The 19,213-nt window shown below is 41.8% G+C and overlaps 1 protein-coding gene across 1 annotated transcript in view; it reads right to left on the reverse strand.

Annotated features, from left to right (window-relative positions):
* ell (elongation factor RNA polymerase II) overlaps nucleotides 1-19,213 on the reverse strand; it is a 34,613-nt gene that overhangs the window by 4,865 nt on the left and 10,535 nt on the right. The window contains exons 2-7 of the mRNA XM_005932449.2: nucleotides 16,199-16,243; nucleotides 7,068-7,189; nucleotides 5,596-5,759; nucleotides 4,342-4,592; nucleotides 4,130-4,254; nucleotides 1,538-1,613 (exon numbers count right to left, since the gene is read on the reverse strand). Of these exons, the coding sequence (XP_005932511.1) occupies nucleotides 1,538-1,613; nucleotides 4,130-4,254; nucleotides 4,342-4,592; nucleotides 5,596-5,759; nucleotides 7,068-7,189; nucleotides 16,199-16,243 (783 nt within the window). The remainder of the gene's footprint in view (nucleotides 1-1,537; nucleotides 1,614-4,129; nucleotides 4,255-4,341; nucleotides 4,593-5,595; nucleotides 5,760-7,067; nucleotides 7,190-16,198; nucleotides 16,244-19,213) is intronic.

The following is a 19,213-nucleotide window of genomic DNA, read 5'->3' on the forward strand; positions in this document are numbered from 1 at the left end:
TTGGGAGTGGCAGACTCGATGACTTTGTTTGCTCTCCTGACTTGGTGGTGTGAAACAAAGGCAAAGAGCCAGTGAAGAGCTCAGCTTGAACCTCCCAAGCTCTTCTAATCTTCTCCACACAAAGCACCTTTGACACCTGAGATCAAAAGTCTCCTGAGATGACAGCCGGAATGAAAAGACTTCTTTATGATTAGCCATGATGGAGGAGGCTAGACTTTAAGTTTCATGTTCATCAGTGTGGATATGCCTTCCCATTGTTCTGTAGCACTCCCTGATTCAGACCAGACCCAGCTCAGGTTTATGCTGCATTACCTGCTGTGATTCTGTCTTTTTACCAATGCAGCTAAAAATGGAGCCCGGAGACCTGTGTGTGTGTGTATTCATATCTTTGTGGGGACCAAAAATTGTAAGTTGACTATGCTTGTGGGGGACTAACAACCCGTTATAGGGACAAAATGCTCGTCCCAACGAGTCTGAAGGCAATTTTCAGACTCAAAATGTGGCTTTAGTGTCAGGGTTACAATTAGGTTATGGGCAGGGTTAGGGTATTAGGGTAAGCGGCTAGGGAAAGCATTATGTCAACGAGATGTCCTCACTAAGATATGGAAACGTGTGTATGTGCATGTGTTTACAGAGGGAGTGAGCGGAAAGGAAGGGGCAAACAGTAGGTGTCTGAGGCAAGAACAGCTGAGTGGAAGGAGCTATTAATAAAGCAGAGCCTCTTCTCCTCCCTCTGCTTAATGGAAGTGTAAATAATGGTAAATTTAGACGTCTGTACAGACCTAACAGGACAGGCAGTATGAAAATATCAAAAAATTGTTTAGGCAGTAAGGCAGGAAAACACAATTTCACGCAGATATAGTATACCCAAGAAGATATTTTGTATAATAACAAAAGTTAAGTATTCGTGGAAACGTGTATATTTATTTAAAGATTCTAGGGGAGCTTCTAATATCCCTTAATGCGTAATTCTGACCAGCAGCAACCACTTAAGAAAACATTTACTCCAAAAGGCACTTTGGAAATTCACAGAGGAGGATACTAAGAGGAAACATTTATACTTTTGCAGACAGCCAGATGATTTAGAAAAACCCTCCTTGGGAAATACCAGACACCACCAGACTACTACAACAACAGTCCGGGGGTCAGGCTGCAGTGTTTGGTAAACTGGTGGAAATGGAAAGAAACGCTCCAGTACACACATTAGGTGGAAATAATCTTACCCCTATTCCTCCTGCCTTTCTACAAGGTTGCTGGAAACATACAAAAGGCTTAAGCATGCTTGGGTTACACATTACGCTTTGTATTTACACTGAATTTTTTTTCTGCCTGGTCTGTATCTCAAACAGGGGTTTTCTATTCTTACATGTAGCTTCCTCCGTCTTAACCAGCCCTTTATCGTGGTCTGATCACAGGAAGAGACTTGTTATTAAATGTTCAGTCAGTAACGAGGAGGAGGAGGCAGAGGGAAACAGCAGATGAGGCTTTAGGAAAATGTGTGGAAGTGAGAGACGGGTTAAAGGAAGAGGAGGCTCACTTGAGATGGAGAGCAGCTGGCCAGCTCTTTCGGTGGGCTCTCTGGTGGAGGTGCAGAGCTGTTCTGGGCTTGTTTCCTAAGAGAGTTCATGCACACAGACAGAGACAGAGCCAAGAAAATTTAATACAGTTTATGCATACCTGCAGTGCATTAAAACTCTTATCTATCCAACTATCCTGGTGAGTTAAAGCAACATATGCACTGGCAGCAATGAGGGGCTTAAAGTGCAGGAAAGTGATCTCTTTCAACCTCAGCGTTTGACCAGACACTTCCACACCACTAACACGCTTCTCAGGTCTGAAGCAATCATGGGCTCATAAAGTGTCTTTGAAATGACTTAAACCCTTACAGCTTAAAATCCCCTTTTCTAAGCATACACGGCAAAAAACAGAAAAAGAAATCTAGCTGAAATTTATTCTGTGACAAGCAAATTGTATGTACGAGGACTTCAAAGACCTGAGACAGTCACACTGAGAAGCTCACAGGGTAGCTATGACAACTGAGTGAAGGAGGAGGTACTTGAGAGCAGCATTTAATTATGTACAGAGAAGGCAAAGTTTCAATAATAAAATCTGTGCACATTTTTAACATTTAATGCTTTTTAATCTCTCAGTCACTGCAGTGTGTTTATTTAACGGCTGAACGGTTTTGGCAGCAGCTCGTGCACGATGAGCGAGAGAGTGCCACGACACTCTGAAGTGACAAAGAAAGTGGTGCCGCTGCTCACTTGGGGATGGACGCTTGTTGTGCCGGGTTACATTTATAAAGAGGTTACTTTTGCATGCTCCGACAATAACAGAACGTCGATTTAAAGGCAAACGAGCAATATTTACACGCCGATCGTAACTGCCTCCATTACCCACGAATCATTGCACGGCCAGGTATGAACAAGGATAAACGGTGCATGCTACGTGCAACAACGTACACTTTCTGAGAAGCATAACTACACGTTAGATTGAAGCATCCCACGGCTACTGCGATTGGCCCGTCGATTCTCCCTGTGCATTTCCAGCTACGTTTAACGTTGACGTTAGTCAGTGACAGGGCAACAATCAATGCCTCAGTAATCATCACTGTCAATATACAGAGGGGAAAAAAGTCACAGGATTTGTTCCTATCGACTGGCACCGCACGTGTAACAGCAGGACACGACAACAATGTTGACCACTTAGGTAGGATACATCACAGGCTCTACAAGGTATTCCCCACAGATATATGAATCAGTCCTTAAAGTTGCTTTTTTGAAGCGGAACCTCAGTCCGCTGACCTGAGCAGAGTTCCAACGCTGGCTTAAACACTAGCAGTAAAAACAGAATTCACTGGACAAACACCACATGTGGCCATAAAAATAAAGACGCATGCAGAGATGCTCTTGCCACAGCTGAGGACTTTATCAGTAGGGGGCAGTTAGGTACACCAAGTCTCGTCAGTGCCGCACCCTTGTAAAAATCAAGGCGTGTGTGCGTGTGAGTGAGAGAGAGTGAGTGTGCAGCTGACACTCAAAGGCAGGCAGGAGTGAGAGCAGTGAGACAGCGGGCTGAACCTTGGACAGGTGCCACTTCACACACAGATCAGCATGGGCTGGAACACTCGCATCATGTGCGCCCCACTCATGTTGCTGTGCGACTCCTGCGTGACTGACTGCATTAGCTCCAAACACTGGAGGAGCCACGGAGGGGGAGGTGGTATTTAGGTGGGAGGCTGTTTGCTAGTCAGCTGATAAACTCCCCCAAAAAGAGCTCAAAGTACAGTAAAGACACACAAATGGGCAGCAAGCATGTACGGATGTTAAAAAGAAAATACAAGAGCACACACACGAAATACTGACTAGACTTTCCGACAAAAAAACGGAGAACTGCTGCAGTGCATGAGACTGCGTGTTGCATTATGAACACTCAGTGTTAATATCCTGGCTGCCTTCAGGTGTGGGCACAGTTAAGGTTACTGTGGATAATTGGAGCTATTCTGGAGTCCACTACATAAACACAAACTGAGGACTGAATGTTGCTGGTCTATATATAGCCGGTCGGACGCTCGCTCCCTCGCTGGCTTGCTTTTCCTCGGCGTTCCAGACCATGAGAAACCAGATTTTTCCACCGGGACGGAAGCCAGCAGCTCACGCTGTTAACAAATACAACTCTAAGAGGAAATTCAGTGGAATGCAGAAATCTTCCTGGGGCACAGAGAAAGTCGAGCACATTGATACCTCCCCCCCCCAAAAAAAAAAAAATCCTTAAAGAAAATAATTTCAATCCAAAAATATCCTTATACATGCAACGATCACGTCTCATAAACGACACAAGGAAAATATTAAAGAAAAATAAGCATGCATAGATATTAAACTTTACTTCTATGCGCCGTAAGACTTTAAACTCATAACCATCACGCTGGCGCTTAACTCCCGCCAGAAATACAAACAAGGTGCTTTTCAAGATTTTTAAGCCACAACACGTGAGATGAAAGTTAAATCTACTGATCTACCAGAAATGCTGCTGTACAAATGAACACTGCTACAGTATCAGAGCCTTCTAACTGCTGGCATGCTATCCCACTGAACACACGTACACATATTCATTGTAACTGCTGACATACCTGAACAGAATTCTCTTGAGAAGCTGCTGGTCTCCTTCTGTGTAGCCTGGCCAGTCCTTCTGAATTTCCTTATACAAAAAGTCCTTTAATGTGAAAGTGTTTTCTCTCCCATTCAGGTTTGCAACCTATGAAAGGAGCAGAAATCTCAGGTGAGCCCAGCTACTATCAAAGTATCAGGAAATCTACATGATGGCCAAGAGTGTGTGTGGGACCTGTTGCAGGTGGCTATCCAGGGAGTCTTTGTCTAATGGCGAGAGACCATCCTTCTGCAACCTCAAGATCAGCTCGGGCTTCTTGTAAGGCTTGAGAGCCAGCAGGTGGACGAGGCGCTCTCGGAGCGGCCTGTGCTGAGTTGCGCTCTTCTTCAGCGTACTGCTCGAGATGATGACGGGTCGAGACGTCCTCCGTAAGGGGGCGACATCTGAGAGTCCAGGTGCCGGTTTCCGGATCTGAACCTTCTTACCTGAGAAGAGTTAAAACGCACAGACTGATGTTACACATTTTAACGGATCTTTCAAAGAGCCGTCTTAGGAAAACCGTCTGCAGTTTATTTACGAGTTACGACGAGACGCTCGTCTTATGATGATTTTAATTATAAGGGGTGTTTATTTATCACAAATAAACACAGTGTTAGAAAAATGAGTCATCAGGTTGCTTTTTGGTTGGCAGCCAGTGTATTTTATTTTCTTAACAAAAAAAACTGCAATTTCATCACAGCATCTTTGGACAGTGGCTGTTAAAGGCTGGGAGAGCTTGCAGATGACTCATAGGTGACGCATTGTGAAATGATCTTAAGTTCAAGCCTGTGTGGCAACACTAAACTTCCAGCAAAAAGCAGTGATCGCCATCTCCCAGTGTCACCTTGCTTTCGGATCACCTGGTGAGACCAACAGCCCGTTTGCTTCCTAGCACGCGGACTGAGCGTGCTTGACTCAGAGCCTCATGGTGAACAGGCTCACACTAGATTTCTTTTTTTTTGTAGGCAGCGAGGCAGAGCCGCTGCGGCTTTCTGCTTCGACTGACACTCAGGGCACTGCGGTGCGGCTCTGATACCAAAACAGAGATTCAGGAAGTGGATGTGTTATGTGTGGATGTGCCTGGGGGCATTTCCTCCTCTGTGTGTTTTTAAATTACATTCAAGGCGAAATGGATCAGTGCGTATGAGCCTTTACAGCAAGCACGCATGCTGTTACCGTGAAAGTACACTGCCGTTCAGACACAGGTCACTTTCTGTTAACGCTTCATTCAGATAACCACAGCGAGGAAGCTCAAACAAGCCGTCTGGTCCAGTGAGAACCCATTCACCAGCAGAGCACGGGCCAAGTGTGGGTGTTTGCAGGGAAATATCGCTTCACACGAACCAAAAGCTCAACACTGGTAGTCTTACTAGTCTGTGTGAGTAGGAGACTCTGAAAATGACAGACCAACATTTGGTATTCATGTGTCATAGTATCGCGTTTTCTCACCTACGTATCGTCCCCCAGGCTTGATGACGATGGCGCTCCTGCTGCGAGTCTCCTCCTCAACCTGGGCCATGCTTTCCTTGGCCTTCTGGTAGGAGTCGTCTGTGGCACATACTGTAATCTTGTCCTGGATCCCACCCAAACAATCCAGCTGAATGCTCCCTTCACTGCCAAAACAAAAAGGAGGTGGTGAGAGAGGAAGACGGAGAATGAATGGACAGAAGTTTGAACTGGAAAAAATCCCATTAGAATCCCTTTTATTGGAGATGGGGAATAAGACACTTGTGATACATTTAAACGAGTCCTACTTTAAAGTATTGCAACAGTGTATTTATAACATTTAGTATTAAAGACTATTTTCACTACTCCACCCCTTCACCGTGCATTCCTGCCCACATGAGAGCCATTAAACCCCCCGGAGGGCACAACTATTATTTTTTTCAATTTCCAGCCAACTGTGGGTTCCCACAGTACGACTCACTGCGGCATCAAATCCTATTCTTTCACAGACTTTCCGGCTCCCTTTGATTAGGATTTGGCAGAAAATGAGATGGTGCTAGCACAGTTGGTGGAAGCTGAGCTCTGTCATTTGGGTTTTAGACTGCAACTGGAGGTTGACGAGGATCAAGTCGGAGATTCGAATTAACTCCAGCTGACCCACTTTTTAAAAATACTTTGAGAACAATGGGGTCAGAAACTTGACAAGTACAAGATCCTTGTAGTTCCTCATTCTGTTCCTCCATTTCCTTCCTCTTTGACGCACACATCTGCCGGCATTAATTTGATTCAGTCACAGTTTGCGGACATTATGTGTCGAGTCTTTCCCACCTCTACTTGCTGGGATGGGCCCGACCACCCATGATTGAATTTTAACTGTACTGGAACACCAGATAGCTTAAGTTCTTACCTCAACATTATTTTGCAAGAATATTTTGTTTAATAACTCAATTTTGGGTTAGGGTGACAATGTCGTCACTCAGCTCGCGGCACCTTTTCATATTTAACTGGAAAAAGATGAAGAACGATTGAACCATTTACCAAAGTTCATAAACGTCACAGCGTCCCGGAGCCGAAGCCCCCATTGTCTTCATCTATGCTGCCTGTAAGGTGGTGAATTGAGAGACCTGATGATTGGCCTCAGGTCCCGAGTTCAACAGTATTTCCAAGCAACAGTCTGCCTGAAAATACTCATTAGATAATTAAAGTCCAAAGACTGCTGACTATTTACACATGGTTTAAATATGTTGACAGAACATGACATTACATCTTGTGTTTTTATGGAGTGTTCCTAGTGCCAGTCCCAAGCCCGGATATATGGGAGGGCTGTGTCAGGAAGGGCATCAAATCAAACATGCGGATTCATCTGCTGTTGGAGGACTGACTCCTTGGGTAATACGCATGCGACCGTAGGCACCTTCGTGTATTTACATAAGAGAAATTAATAAGAAAGCACTGCTTGTGTTTGCGCTCTTCACCTGGTGATGTACTGCTGGATGCAGTCGAAGCTGCCCTGCGGGTTATCTCTGCCCACATTCGACAGGTAGAAAGTAAAAGTTTGGAGTTCGCTTGAATTTTCTGAGCGTGGTATTGAAATTTTCTGTTGAAGACAAAAACAAAACAAACGATACATTAACTCAGCATGAAAGTAAAAAATGGATTTCACAAAGGTCTGATGCATATTACAAACACGTTTAACATTCTTTCCAGACACTTTTCCTGTATGTTGTTTGCATTGCTGTAAACAGGATGTCACTGTGGTACATAATATTTAAGAAGAAAAAAAAAAAGCTTATAAAGCTCCAGGGATTTTCTGCTCATTTAAAAACCACACGAAATGCATGTAAATCTACCACCTTGTGTTTCTACGGCATTCATTCACAACTACAGAGTGTTTTAATTGTTGTCCAAACGCACCACTAAAATATGTTAGCAGAACAACTATGGTAGGTATTTCTGCAGTCTGTGGCTTTGGATGTAGTTGCAGTGCGCACATACTACTCTGCCCCCACAAAAAACCCTCCTCCAGCACTACAGGTGTTGGTTATAAAAGACTGAGGTGAACGTAGAATTAACCACCGTCATCTGGCTAATAAGCCTCTTATCATAAAGCAAAGCTTCTGGATACTTTGATTAAGTAGAGGAAATAGTTTTAGAAGAGAGCCGAGATTCAGATGTTGCGTTTTGCCTTTAAAGTAGATAGAGCATAACTACAATAGTGCCCAGTGTGAATACAGCTGACATTTTAATGCAGTGCAAAGACAGACTGGTAATCATCTTAAAGGGCAATGTGTAGAGTGAGCGGAGAAAGCACGGGGCGACACCCAAACCTTGGCTGACACTTCTGATTCACCTCAAAATGATTTTATTACGCTGTGAATTCAACAGCGAATTGATTCGTCGCGTAAAGAAACTTCTTCACTAAAGGAGCGCGAGCGGAGGCAGAGGTTTGTGTTTTAAGCACATCTGACCAAATTCAAGTGGTGTCACCGCCAAGTACTGTGCATCACACTGAGCCAGTGCGACAAAAGGCTGACGTTACATATTTGGTGGTTTTGGACACCTAGCAGAGGTCCTCTTGATTGGTGAGCAGGTTACTGCTGGTGACCCAGCCTCGATCCGAGTCTCTGCCTGTGACTCACTGGCTCCTTAATCAGTGCTGGAAGTCACATGCAGGCGGCTAAACCGTTTTACCAAAGACAGAAAGTGTGGAGGCTGCAGGTGACACAATCACCTGTATTTTCCTACCTCTAAAAACTGTTCCATAACTCTGAAAACAGCTTTGTTAACAAAAGGGAAAATGATCATTTAGAAATTATAGCACATTTTTTCTTCGTTATCTGCATTAGCCCAGTTAATTAGCAGCAGTAACACTGACCACCCTCCTACACTATACTGCCTGTATTTACAAAGAGAGAGCAGGGACAAGATCAGGTGTAAGAGGGAAACTTAGAAGTTCCTTTCTTATGGAACAAAGTATGACTCAAGTGCACAACAAGATTTATGAAGAGTGAAGTACACCGCCTGCGCTCAGAAAACAGCACAACTGTAAGAAAAACACCCATAAAACCAGCCACACCTATCAGCACCATCTGGTGATTGTGCTCACATCCACGTTTGTCCCGTTTAGGAAATCTGGCCCTATATGTACTCAATGTTCTTGCTCCATTTTGTAATGAGCCCTGACCCCATCGCTCGTCTTTACAGATCAACCGGCAGTGTTGCCATTGAAACAGAGACAAATGGACGCAGCCCCATTATGACTCCAGCACCCACATACTTACTTGTACTTGCAATAAAACTCTGGCCTACAGCAAACAGGAAAAATACAGACTATGCAGATAAAAGCAGCTTAGTCTAAGATCAGTAAGGGCATTTCTATTGAGCGTTTCACGCTCGAAAATGTGTTGCCATCAAAGCTAGCAAGCATGTCCAGGCTTTCAGCACATTATAAAACCCGTTACGGCAGTTTAAGAACACGAAATGCACGTGGGAAGAAGATCAACAATGATACAGTATGTCATGGTGTTGAAAGACACCTACATATCCAGTTTAAACATACTGTACGTGTGTCACGTTTAGTTGAAAGAGCAGCAGATCGATGTGTTGACTGTGAATCCAGATCTAATTAAGAGGCACCGGAGCTGACTGAGAGGCAGGGCACAGGGGAGTGACTCAGTGACTCACGCTGGAGAGGATGAAAGTGTGAGAAGAGGCTCCTCCACACCAAATGGCTCAGGCTCCACGCTAACAAACTGTCGAAACCACCACGTGGACGTAGGGCTGCTCGATTATGGCAAAAATGATAATCACGATTATTTTCACTGAAATTGAGATCTCGATTATTTGACGATATTTATTTAACCCTTTAAGACCTACTATAGAACCAAGTCCGTCAGATCTTATATTATTTTTTTACATGTTGTAGTGCCATTTGTGGGAGCATTTCAAGTTGCTATACAACTGTTATAGCCCATATTTTAATAATATGTATGCATTAAGTCCATAATAACAACATTAATTGCAAAAAAGTGCAATAAACTACAAAAAAAATTGAAAATCGTTTTTGTTTTTTTACATATATTTCTACTTGGAGAAATTTAAGAGGTTTATCCCTCAAAACTTTAAATACAAAAAAGTTGCAAAAAATAGTTTACAACAACAGGAAATTTATTTTGAGTGTCTTCATAGTTTTATTTTGGAGATAAAGCAATTTTTATAATACTGCAGGAAAAATGAAAAAACTATCCTATGATGCAAATTTGCAAAGAAAACAGCATGTGCATCAAAATAAACTATTTCCAGTACTGCAATTCGAGTTCTAAGCATCACAGAAACTATTCAGAAAAGTCAAACATGACCAGTATAGGCTTTTAAGGCCTACAAGTAAAAAAAAAAAATCTACATTTTCCGCGAAAATGACGTCACTTCCGGTTTCGGGCAGGAAATGGCGGACATGCCATAGTTAGCGGTGACGTCTGTTTCAATGTGCAGAAGTGGTACGAACAGCTGATCGGATCGGCAAAGCTGTTTCTGGAATATTATGTTTTTGTTCCTGCAAGCGCTTTTTATGCAATTTTTGCAAAGCTTTATGTGGAAGGAAACCGTGACCGAGGACAAGCTGATGGCATAAGATGTAAGTACAACTCCTCTGGTTTCATATGCAAAAAAAAAAAAAAAAAAAAAATTATTGCGCTAGCTTACACGGTTCAGGTTCTACAGGGATTTAAAAATAGTTACACAAAACGGAGCGTGCTGCTCTGACCGGCTTTAAAGGGTTAACAATGACTTTAAAAAATAATATAAAATAGTGTGCAACACCACTGAAGTTTTTTTTTTACCTCTCTTTTCAACCAAGGGCAGTCACTCTCTCCTCTCCAAATAACTTCTGCTTAGCTTTCCGAGCTTCCCTCGGGTCCTCTTAATTAGCGGTCTCCAACCTTTTTTGCGCCACGGACCGGTTTATGCCCGACAATATTTTCACAAGGTGTCGCGGATAAATGAGGGAGGGGCTAATAATCGGCTCAGTCATTTTTAATGATCGTTGAAAGCCCAGATCGTAATCGTGATTAAAATTCGATTAATTGAGTAGCCCTACGTGGACACATGAACGAGCACCGCTTCTAAAGAAAGTTATCACTGTTGAGATCAAAACCTGACAAGAAACGCCTCCCACCAAGACCGAGTCTTTGTCACCTGTGCATCTGATTTACCAAAGTGTCTTTGATCACAATGAGCAGGCAGACTAGATATGGATGATTTTTTTTTTTTTTTTTAAATATATGCATTAAGTAGAGCCAACATTTTAATAATACATTAAATAAGTTATGAACTTTTAACACTCGAACTGAAAAATATGACTGCAGATCCGGTTTGGTCAGAGTACCCAGAGCTCCGGTCTGCATCAAGACTAAGAGGCTAACTGGGTTAAGTTTTATTTGCATGGTTAAAACCTTCCAATTATTAAAGCTTTGAGAGCTTTAGCACAAATCAAAGGAATACAAACAAAGAAACATTTTAAAGAAATTACCCATCACCACCTTGTGGGACCGTCTGATGTTCAACACATAACCAAATTAAGTGCAGTTCTTTGCAGTGTTAAAAAAGGATCTGAAAAATTAAATTAAAAAAATAAAATAAAATAAGTTTTACAGAGACAGGGATGCAGCAAATTCACCAGTCCCTTTCATTTTTAATCAAGCCAAAACCCCACAAACTTGATATCCACACCTCTTATCAAGGTGAGAAGAAAAGAAAGTCTGTCAGTGTCAAATCTTTGGCTTAGAAAGTATTAATCTATTTATTTTTCTTAAATTGGAGACACCAAGATTAAATGGATGACACTATTGACTTGTTCAGCTTCAAGCCAGCCAGAGAGCTGTCCAAATCCTCTCCAATTGAGCCGACTATGCTTGACTAGAAATCATGGTGCACGGTGGCCGATATCAGGAGCAGAGCAAGAAAGTCATGAAAAACAGTGATTCATGAGGAGAGACACGATGGATCTGGGGGAGGATAAGAAAACAATAATACCCCCGCCCCTGGATCTAATAATTGACCCTCCAAGTCCCTTGTTAGAGGGACAGCAATCAAACCCTGAATGGAAATGTGAAGGGCGAATTCTGCAAATCCACAGTCAGCCCTTACCCTGGGCACACCCACGAAAGCAATACAACAATGAAATCTGGAAACATGAGCCAGTCCTGCTGCTGATACATGTGCTGATAGTTTACAGTGTGAGGTAGCAGGCTTATCTGTATCCGTTCGACTAAGATATGCATAATGATAATTTTTCCTTGCACTCTGCATCCATAACACAAACAGGCATGGTATTTTTTACACGTGCTGCGGGGGGAGGAGCCAGAAACGCCGCTCATCGAGCAGTTAATGAATCCGTTATGAGAATTTGTGAGTATGTGGGAGAAGCACAACCTGCAGCAAAACATGTTTTAAAAATAATCTGGGGGCAAAGCTACTGAATGTTTCAGCATTTTCAGATTTAACTGTCCTTCCTGGCTCTAGAAGATCCTGTGGAGGGGCAACTTTGGACATGAGCAATATTAAGCAATGTGTAGTCGTGGGTTTAATTAATCTTTTATCTATCTTTGCAGCAGTCTGTAATTTCTGCGCATTTTTTTAAATAGACAAAATCGAACAAGAACAAGTGATTAAAATGTTTTTAAGCTCAATCTTGATGACTTTGCTTTGTGGGATGATCAGTGTGCAGGAAAAACTCTGGTACTGTACATCCACCACCTCTTCTGAGGAATTCATAAAAAAGGATGTGTGTGTCACTTTTACCAAAACTGCATTTTAGGACAGAATATTTCTGCAGCCAGAATGAAATATGAGGGAGAGACGTCTCATCATCCAGATCAAAGTTTTCCATGTTTTATGCAGCCAGCGTTTGTGTTTTTTGGCCATTTAAAATATGAAACCTGTCTGGAAAATATGTCTCCCATTTCGTTTCTAGCCTTTTGGATTTCCCCCCACTTTTCTAAAAAGTATGTGTGCAAACTCTGTCAGAGCTGAACCAGATGAATGAATCTGAGTGAATGAATATTGGATCTCTTGACAGCCAGGCCATCTGTTCTGTAATTCAGCCACTTTCACACTTATGACTTGCATTCTCATCTTAACACCAACAGATTTTTTCCCTGAGCAAGCCTGCTGCATCATAACTGCAGCCTGAAACGACCGGCAACAGACAGCAGGACCTTCTACAGAACATGTGACCAAATGTGTGTTAAGTTAAAGACAGGTGGGTAGGTAACGCCTACCATGACGCTTCTTATAAAAACTGCAGCGTCACATTGAATAATCAGCCTGTAAACTGGAGATAAAGCCATCTTTCCACAGCAGACGTGTTCATACACATAAAATAAATGAGCATTAAATGAAAGAGCGCCTGGCTCCATGGTTCTGCAGTGCACCAAAATACTGACAGCAGGCAGGAAAGCTTGCTACAACTCTAAATACAAGGCTATTGTGCATAATGTTATAGCAAGAATATTAGTTCTAAATTTTAAAAACAATGCAACCTGAAATACTAAATACTTGGCTACACTTGAGCTACAGCAGTGGTCCCATCTGCTGCTTTACAGGCGTTTATAAGACTACATACATAAATGATGAATGGGGAGCTTCTGCAGACTCCGGTCTGTTTGTGTACATCAGGAAACAACTCGTGGATGCAGTCAAGAAAAACGTCTTGCCCTGAAAATATTTTTAACATATTTAGAGCATTAAACTTCCATAAGGAGACACATATTGGCAGATGTTTTGTTAGCAAGCAGGTTTAAAAAAATAAAAAATAAAAAAAAAAAGTGTGCTGTTAGAAAGTATACCAGCCACCAATCTATTTAACTTTGTCCATCAGTAGAAATTTAAGTTCTGTAATTCAGTGATGATCGTCCGTTTTATTTTAACCATTTTTCATGTTAAAGTTCAAACATTCATTGTGCCTGCTGAGACCTGCTGATATGGGAACTGTAAAGCTTATGAGGAGGCTGCCTGAGGTTACAACGGAAACAGTAAGACACATTTTAACCACATTTCTCAATACGGTGCCAACCTGTGCTGGAGCTTTTTATATCACGTTCAGTGACCGAAGATAACCTGGTGTCAAAGCCTTTATATAAGCCAACAGCCTGGGGTGCAGACGAGGCAGTGCCAATGAGAGCAAGTGTGTAGGAGGGCAGGATTAAGACAGATGTATGAAGCATCATTATGGATAAAGATGCTAGAAATCTCTGGTTTTGTGGGTATTGTGACCACGCTGGCAGAACAGAAACACCACTTGGGACACAGATGCACTGCTAATAAAACATCTGGGCATGGCAGACACTAAGGTTTCCAAAGTAGAAGAGCAAATAGACAGTATGCATGTCAGACGGGGCAGGCTGACACACGTCAAGCGGGCATGTTGCCTTTAATGGAAGAAGCTGCTTGTGCAGAGTTCATCATTGTCGGACAGTTAGCTGCTGATACAAGGAGCGCTGGCACCACGGTGACATTTTTATATCATGGAAAGGCACAATTAAATTATAGACAGATAGAAGGAAAACGTCAGTGCGTTCTGCTTACTTTGTTTACTTCACTGTCCGCTACTCGTTTTGCATTAAGAAAGAAAACTGGGCACTTTGCATGGCACTGCTTGCTGTACCATGCAAACTACACCAATACTCATGCAAAGTATTATCAGGATGTCGTAAAAACTCCCTGAAAAGCCTTCAGTTAATCCAAAATGCTGCAGCAAGAGTAGCGACAGGGACTAGAAAGAGAGAGCATACTTCTCCTATATTGGCTTCCATTCATTGGCTCCCTGTTAAATCCAGAATTTAAAATCCTGCTCCTCACATACAAGGTCTTAAATAATCAGGCCCCATCTTATCTTAATGACCTTATAGTACCATATCACCCCATTAGAGCACTTCGCTCTCGCACTGCAGGCTTGTTGTTTCTAGAGTATTTAAAAGTAGAATGGGAAACCAAGCCTTCTGTTTTCAAGTCGTTCTTCAATGGAACCAGTTTCCAGTTTGGATTCAGGAGACAGACACTAGCTCTACTTTTAAGATTAGGCTTCAAACTTTCCTTTTTGCTACAGCATAGTTAGGGTTGGATCAGGTGAGCCTGAATCTTCCATTAGTTATGCTGCAATGGGTGTAGGCTGCTGGGGGATTCCAAATTCATTGAGTGATTCTTCTTCAGTCACCTCTCTCACTCACTATGTGTTAGTAGACCTCTCTGCAGTGAATCATACTTTTTATTCATCCACAGCATGTCTTTTATCCTGTCTTCCTTCTCTCACCTCATCCAGTTGCAGCAGATGGCTGCCCCTCCCTGAGCCTGGTTCTACCAGAGGTTTCTTCCTGTTAAAAAGGAGTTTTTCCTTCCCACTGTTGCCAAGTGCTTGCTCATAATGGGTGACCTGATTGTTGGGGTCTCTGTATTACTGTAGAGTCTTTACCTTACAACATAAAGCACCTTGAGGCGACTGTTGTTGTGATTTGGTGCTGTGTAAATAAAACTGAATTGAACTATTAAGTAGTTCAATCTGACCATTTTTCAGTTTGGACAAATAAATCTAACAATCTAATAAAATCAAATCAGAAAAGCCTCAACTCTGGTTAAAATAAATACAATTAATTTTTCAAATTTCAAATAAACAAAATTAGATGTGATCACTTTAATAAGTGCACTTTAAACTTTAACTCAGTTACAGTTTGTACTAGAGACAAAATTCAAAAGAGATTTGGAAAGTGGAGATGATCAATGTTAACAGGACATTCGGGGTCCTGTATGATACTTAGATGATAAAACTATCAAACATCATTCGTCAGAATTCCCACTGTGGACAAACACATGACTGACAAAGAGTACACATGAAACACAAGCCTTCCTTTATCTTGCTTTCATAGTATGTCTGAATATAGGTATGAAGACAGAGGCAGAGGACATGATGCTGCAAGAGGTTTCTTTTTCTCCCCTACTAATCAGTTTTGTCAGATCACGTTATTTGGAAGGAGAAGCAATAGAAAACAAATTTACGTGACTAACATCACGACAGGGCCAAACGGCTGCCTCAAGTTCTGTGGCAACAGTGCTTTAAGGTCGAGCAGCGCTTACACAGCACATGACACAATGGCAAGGAGTGCATCATAACATTTAACATCTTTTTAACATCTCACACTCACACACAGTGTCATGCTTACAAAGAAACAGCAAACTTGTTGGGTGCGTCACCATTGAAATTATCTTGAAAATCTGAATTACGTTATACAATCACCTGCCATTCTGTTAAGTACACCTCACCGTCTTCAGAACGAGGTCCTCTGCCATCGATAAAGCATTTATCACCCAGAGAACTGCCTATTACTGAACCTCTCCGTGCCTAAATGAATCAAATTGCTGCCACGTGGCTGATACCCGCATTAACAAGCAGATGGATAGGTGTACCTAACAAAATGACTGATAAATGTGTAATAAAGACATCTTTTGAAACTGAAAGTGGCAAATACCTGCGATAATTCAACAAGGTCAACTGTAATAAAACTGAGGTGATGATGTAGGTATAGTAGCGTGTTTACGGAGCGGAATACATTCTTACCCCTTGGTTTCCATTAAATCTTATCAATGGCGATGATGACAGGACCTGTGAAAAGAAACAAAAAGATTAATTAACGTCAGCCAAGTTACCACAAACACCTTTTGTTTTTTAATTAACTGCTCATGTATGGATATTAAAACTGTTCAGTGAGGACAAAAATGTGATTTCGAAACCGTCAGCAGTAGATTAAATGGTAACAATGGTAATAAACGGTAACAAAGTAAAGCTATCATCATTTCCGTCCTTTGTCTTTAGAAAAGATACCAGACACTTTGCTAGCTCCTGTACCTGACCCGGGTGAAATCTGTTTATTCCAGTGTAAATGAACTGTGATAGATGGGGAAGACTGTGAAAAATCCGCCCAGCGTTGGAGAAGCAGAAGCAGTCACGGGTGTAAATGAGGAAGAACAAGAACAGTAAAAAAAGCTGCCTGCAATCATGTGGTCACCTTATGGCTCAAGTAAACAATACAGAAGAGAACTTTTAAAAAGGCACGCTATGTGCTGCAGACCACAAACACATATGGATTAGTTTTTATGCTGAAGAGTTGATGGTCACATCAATGGTACTGAAAGCAGTAACGCACGAACACCAGAAATAAACCAGAACAGACCATTTCACACTTTCTAACAAAAAAGACGTGAGCGAGACAACCCATTTAATATCACAAAATTAAAGTGACAAAATTGTGACCTCTCACAAGCAGCAATAATTTTGTAAACACGGGAAAAGCAGCACAGAACAGAGTTTCCAGAATTATTTCAAGGGAAACTGCATTTCCTCACGAGTCCATTTCTTATAAATTTTAATTCTTTCAGTTTAACGATTCTCAAAAAAAACCCCAAAAAACATTCCCGGACTTGGGGGATTTAAAAAAAAAAAAAAAAATTAATAATAATACTACTACATGTGCATTCTTAAAACAAATCTGGTGCTGACGCTAAGACAAAGCAGGGAGCGGCACAGAAAGCCAAACTTAATCAATCAGCAGTTTGCTTCAACCTAAACTGAACCTTTGACAGTGCCGGTAGCTCCAGATGAAGCCTTTTCGGGGCGTCAGCCTCACAATTACAGGTACTGTGGGTACTGTAAGTACCGTTAAACATTTAAACAGCACTTTGGCTTTTCTGATGCTGCTTTAGTGGATTAAATGTGATCAAGTGAGAGTACTAAAAAGTTCAAGAGAGGGTAAGCCTATTAAAGACACAACATGCTTTGTATTCTTGCCTGATCCTGACCCAGAGATCTAGCACTTGCATATAAAGATAACAGAGTTGCTATTCTGTGTGGTTTCACTTAAATTTCATTTTATTTTTTAATTTCAGGCCTTAATCGTATGGACCACATTTCTAGCATAACGGCCGGTGCAGAACAACTGCACGTCTCTACCCATTATAAGCCTACTGGGAGGAACTCTTGAAGCTTTCTGAACTGAGTGGTTTCTGGCATATTTCTTATGGACAAAGTTGATTGGCTATGCCTCAGACGCTAGTGAGGATGGTCTCTGCCTATCCAGCTACCTTTGGAAAAGCCCACAAACTATTCTGATGGTCATCAAACCACATTTTGATATATACCATGGTGACGAACTCATCATGAAGGGTACTGAAAGAGTTCAAATACAAAAGAAACCGGTCTGTATAAAATTGTGGGAAATTTTTTTCCCACCTTAGTAAAAGCTCTCCAATGATTTTATGGTGTTTATGTGTTTATGGTGTCACTAGTTTAAAGGTCTTCTTTAATACTGTAAAATGTTCATTTTGTGGATTTTTTGGTCCTATTTAGAGCTAAACAGCAGACAGATACGTTTTAGCGCATGGTTAACTCTTCTTTGACAAGCCTCTACAGCGAGACCACACAGCTTCATCCTGTCACATCAGATCTAGTTTTAAACTACGACGATTGCAAAATAATCAGCTCGACATTTGAAAATCACCAGTGTGACGTTACTTCAGCTACGAAGATCCTTTATGTGCTACCTGGCTTATATGCCTTTAATGTTAGGCTTGTGACACGCCCATGCATACTCTGACATGTGCCTGAAAAGGTTTACATTACTCCTGCAACGCTCGCTGTCCAATCACAGCACACACACACACACACCTGTGCAACGTCCTTAATTCCTTCCAAGAAATGCTGGACCTTTGGAGCAGGTTTAGACAAATGCTACAACCATTAAATTAGTTAATGCACCTTATTAGCTTAACTGTTTTTACACATAAAAATTGGTTGAAAGAACTATTTAAAAATTAATTAATTAAAGGGCATAATCAACCGCAACATTAAACTGTACTGAACCATCCTGAATGACTTAATCGTTCAAATAAAGCCGGGACTTTCTCCATTCATTTCTGTAATCCACTGTAATCCAGATGTCAAACACTATACTCAACTCCCAAGCAACATTTCAACAGCATAAAGGTCCGCCTCCTCTGAGGAAAAAAAAGAAAAGAAAAAAAAGCTGCAGTTCAATGGAAACAATTGTGAATTCTGGCAAAGGAATTTTCTCCATTTTATGAAGGAAATCTAGATAAGTTGTGCAAATCCTGCCCAAACCCTTCTGCCAGAACTTTGGAGGCTTCAGCTGGTTTTGCTAACTCTCCTGGTGTGTGCGTTTCTAGCTTGTTTTCTCACACACTCACACACACACACACACACACAATCCCTGCTAAAACGATCATCGAGTCTGCTGTAAAGCTGATTTATAATTATTGCTTAATAGCTCAGCTGGGAGTGCTGGACTCAAAGAAACTGTTCTGATGATCCAAAATAGAAGTGTGTTAAATACCTTTTGCCACACCCTTTAGTTTCCCTTCCCTTAACCGCAGCCTGTAAGATTCAACGGCATCTGAAAAACAGCCTGGGCACACATTAAGTTGTGATGTGTGGCACCTTCCTGACAGACAGCCATCTGCCATGTTCAGTTCTGCCAAAGAGTTCTTCCTGTTAAAAGGAAGTTTTTCCTTCCCACTGTTGCCAAGTGCTTGCTCATAATGGGTGACCTGATTGTTGGGG

The sequence above is a fragment of the Haplochromis burtoni genome, unplaced genomic scaffold, assembly GCF_018398535.1.
Source record: "Haplochromis burtoni strain Fernald_Lab_line unplaced genomic scaffold, NCSU_Asbu1 Contig_13, whole genome shotgun sequence".
Taxonomy (NCBI): Eukaryota; Metazoa; Chordata; class Actinopteri; order Cichliformes; family Cichlidae; genus Haplochromis; species Haplochromis burtoni.